The sequence below is a fragment of the Triticum urartu genome, chromosome 1A, assembly GCF_056163025.1.
Source record: "Triticum urartu cultivar PI428250 chromosome 1A, HENAU_Tu73, whole genome shotgun sequence".
Taxonomy (NCBI): Eukaryota; Viridiplantae; Streptophyta; class Magnoliopsida; order Poales; family Poaceae; genus Triticum; species Triticum urartu.
Genome location: NC_141873.1, coordinates 421667905 through 421672360, shown reverse-complemented (window position 1 = coordinate 421672360; position 4456 = coordinate 421667905). Strand labels below are relative to the sequence as shown.

General features: G+C 50.9%; 1 protein-coding gene across 1 annotated transcript; it reads left to right on the top strand.

Moving 5' to 3' along the window:
- The first annotated feature begins 451 nt into the window (after positions 1-451).
- On the top strand, positions 452-1528 carry LOC147991509 (uncharacterized). Its single transcript, XM_087538702.1, has one exon. It carries the CDS (start codon positions 452-454, stop codon positions 1526-1528), a length of 1077 nt encoding a protein of 358 aa, XP_087394828.1.
- The last annotated feature ends 2928 nt before the right edge of the window (positions 1529-4456 follow it).

Below are 4456 nucleotides of genomic sequence, written 5' to 3'. Positions count from 1 at the left end.
GGTCCACAAGCAGAGGGGGTGATGACAGATACAGTTACCATCCATCCTACCCCTCGGAAAGGAGGAGAGGCTACTATGTACGTAAGCCTAGGCAGGATCATGACGACAGAAGGGGAAGGGGAGTCAGCCCTCAGACCACACCTAACTCTAGGAAATGGCGACCGAGACAAATATGGATGCCAAAAGGAGATGGTGATAAGCAGGAGGGGGATGAATCCTTTATTCGGGACACTCGACAGAAGACCTCCTCCGTTTTTGATCGTATTGAAGAGCATGAGAAGTTAACGGCGGACCCTGCCAAGGAGCGGGGCCGCTGAGAACAATGATCATCATGGCCTGGAACTGCCAAGGGTTGGGGTTGGACTCGGCAGTTGACGAACTTCGGGACCTGATTAGGTCATACAACCCAACGGTGGTGTTCTTATCGGAAACCAAAAAGAGGGCGAGAGCGATGGATAGACTCAAGTGGAGTTTGGGGTTTAGCAAAGGTGTAGCGGTGGATTGCAAGGGCAAGAGTGGTGGCTTAGCTCTTTGGTGGAGAGACCAGGTTGAGGTTACTGTTAGGCCGTGGTGCCAATATTATATCGACGCGTCCATGGTCTGTGATGGGGTCTCCTTTAGGTTCATTGGAATCTATGGAGAGCCATGCGTCAAGAAAAGATCAAAGACCTGGGAGGTCCTGCGCTATCTCCGTGCCCAAGACAACCTCCCATGGATCTGTGCAGATGATTTCAATGAAGCACTACGCCAGGATGAGCAGCAAGGAGGTAACCCAAGGAGCAGGGCGCAAATGGAAGTGTTTGAAGAATGCCTGACCGACTGCGGTTTGGCAGATCTCGGCTTTTTGGGGTATCCGTTCACATGGGATAACAAGCGGGATGCGGGTGACAATATCCAAGTGCGGCTGGACAGGGCGACATGCAATGCGGATTTTGCTCAAGCTTTCCCAGCAACAGAAGTGCTACACGTGATGACAGAAGAGTCCGACCACCGAGCTTTAGTAATTAAAGCACTATTGATGGAGGGGGCCGTCCGAGCGAGGGGTCAGCGGCAATTTCTTTATGAAGCAGCGTGGACGCGACATGATGATTATGAGGCCATGGTGGCCGCTGCATGGGGGGAAGCGCATGCAGCCAATCAGAGAGGGGGGCGACTTGCAACAGCATGCAACACCCTAAAAGCTGCGACGACGATGCAGGAATGGAGCCGAAGAGTCTTTGGTTCGATCAAGAGGAAAATCGCGCTTCTCAAAGCACAGCTAGTGGAAGCAAAAGAGCGGTTTGCTCGGACGGGTTATCGACAGGAGATCAAGGATATAGAGGACCAGCTTCATGAGCTCTACGAGAGGGAGGATGTGTATTATAAGCAGCGCTCGCGCGTTGATTGGCTTCAGGACGGAGACCAGAATACTAAGTACTTCCAAAACCGGGCCTCGCACCGGAAAAGGAAGAACACCGTCAAGGCGCTACGGCGAGAAGATGGGACGAAGTGCACAGATGACGAGGGGATGAGAGCGATGGTGGCCTAGTCCTATGCATAGTTATTTGCATCGGAGGGATCACGGAGTGCGGAAAAGGGTGCTTCAGCATATTGATGCAGTGGTGACTAATGATATGAATGCAAAATTATGCGCTCCATTCACAGATAATGAGATCGAGTTGGCCCTCTTCCAGATGGGGCCGTCAAAGGCTCCAGGCCCGGATGGCCTCCCGACCATGTTCTACCAACGCCACTGGGGGCTAGTCAAGAATGATGTTTGTGGTGCGTTGTGTGAGTTCCTTGCTGGGACGGCCGCTCCTGCTGGTTTTAATGATACAATCTTAGTAATGATCCGAAAGTGAAGTCACCAGAACTGTTGTCACAGTTCAGACCTATCAGTTTATGTAACGTTCTATATAAGATTGCGGCGAAGGCACTGGCCAATCGCCTTAAAGTGGTTCTTTCGTTAATGATCTCTGAGGAGCAGAGTGCGTTTGTACCAGGAAGGCTCATCACTGATAATGTTCTGGTGGCGTATGAGTGTGTGCACGCTATAAGGAAGAGGAAACGAAGGAAGCCCATCTGTGCAGTTAAGTTGGATATGATGAAGGCATATGACAGAGTTGAGTGGGATTTCCTTGAAGAAATGTTGCACAAATTTGGCTTCTCTGGTCACTGGACGGAGATGGTTATGAGATGTGTGAAATCCACAACTTTCTCGGAGAAGCTTAATGGAGACCTATCTGAACGGTTTCTTCCCTCACGTGGACTTCGCCAGGGGGATCCTCTCTCCCCATATATGTTCTTAATCTGTGTGGAGGGTTTCTTCGCCTTGCTGAAGCATGCTCAAGGGGGGAACAATATCAAAGGAGTGTCTTTTGGAGGGGGCGGACCTATGGTCACCCATCTTCTCTTTGCCGATGATAGTGTGGTCTTCCTGGAGGGCTCAAGAGAGAGTTTTGAGACGCTTCGCTCAATCCTGCAGGACTATGAAGTTGCCTCAGGCCAAAAGGTTAACTTACAGAAATCTGCGATTTTTTCGGGGAGGATACTCAGAATGATGTTAAGGAGGAGCTCAAGCAGGTGATTGAAATATTGGAGGAAGCCTTGAGCGAGCGTTATCTAGGACTCCCTACGGTGGTGGGGAGGTCAAAGGACGGGTCTTTCAAATATTTTAAGGATAGTGCCAAAGGGAAAGTTTCTGGATGGAAGGGTCAAGGTTTATCTAAAATGGCCAGGGAAGTGTTGGTGAAATCTGGCCTCCAATCCACGCCGACTTTCACCATGAGCTGCTTTCAACTCACGAAGAAAATGTGCGGGAATCTGTCATCTATCTCTTCAAACTTCTGGTGGGGTGAAGCAAATGGTCATAAGAAGGTGCATTGGATTGGATGGGAAAAAATGTGTACGCTTAAGTATGAGGGAGGTCTAGGATTTCGGGACCCGGAGGCTTTCAACCAAGCAATGCTGGCCAAGGCGGCTTGGCGACTGCTACAGGTGTCGGAATCATTGTGTGGAAGGGTCCTGAAGGCACGGTATTTCCCTGATGGATCAATTCTGAATGCTACATGCCCCACTGGGGGTTCATACACCTTCCGAAGCATATTGCACGGTCGAGACCTGCTTAATGATGGGTTGATATGGTGGATTGGTGATGGCTCTCGAATCTCCATTCACCATGACAACTAGATTCCGAGGAAGGGCAGTCTGAGGCCACTGGGCCAAATGTAGGCATCACTCGCGTAGGGGACCTACTCGAGGATGATGGCATTTCTTGGGACAGAAACAAGCTAAGGGAGATGTTTGCCCCGGATGAAGCACAAGAGATACTACAAATCCCGGTGGGGGGGGCAAGGTGTACATGACTACTTGGCTTGGAACTATACAAAAATGGTATATTCTCTGTCCGATCTGCGTACCATCTACGGATGAGCCAGAAGAGGGTGAGCTCTGGACGGCCGGAGTCATCGTCCTCGGTGGTGGATCATAGGGCATGGATGAACCTCTGGGATACAGTGGCGCCGGGCAAAGTTAAGATCCACATGTGGCGGCTGATTCGGAACGGGCTGGCGGTGGGAGCGGAACTGTTGAGAAGGAAGATTAAGCAGGGCGTCTTATGTGTTGCTTGCGGTAGGGAGGAAACGATCTATCATCGCTTCTAGGGCTGCTATCATTCGGCTAAGTTCTGGAAGATAATGCATTCGGAGTTGGGGGTACTGGTGGCGATCCCACCGGAGTCAGTTTGCCCCCAGAGTGCGTTGTCACGGTGGTTACTGTCGTGGTTCGAGAAGGCGTCAGATGATGAACGGGCGAACATGGTACAAGGGACATATGCGCTATGGCTTGCAAGGACCAATGCATGGGAGGGTAAACGAATTGAAGAAGTAGAGGAGATTGTGAGAAGGGTTTTTCACCTCATGGGCGAGTGGCAGGCCATACATGGCCGCAAAAGCAAGCAGACCCAGCCGGTGATGAAGGAAAGGTGGCAGCCCCCAGAAGAAGGCTGGGTGGAAGTTAATGTCAACGGCGCTACGTTGAAGGGGGGCGACAGCGGGGGAGCTGGGATGATTATTAGAAACCATGAAGGTGCTTATTTGGGCGGAGCGTGCCACGTCCTCCCACTGGGGAGTGACCCAGCGAGGGTAGAGCTCCTAGCATGCAAAAGAGCAGCCCAGCTTGCGGATGAACTGAACATTGCTAGGATCAACATCGAGATGGATTGTAGAGAAATCATATGCAAACTTCAAAATACGGAGTAGGATCTCTCAGCGCTGGGGCCGATCGTGGAGGATGTCAAGCAAGTGTTGGCTTCTAAGGTAAGTTGGAAAGTTTCTTGGGTACGGCGTGAGGCCAATAGAGTGGCTCATTCTTTAGCTAGAGAAGCAGTGTCGAATAAATTATGCAAGGTGTGGCTGCATGTGCCCCCAGATTTCATTTTGCACATTGTCTCACACAAGATCCCTGAGTGGGATGGTTA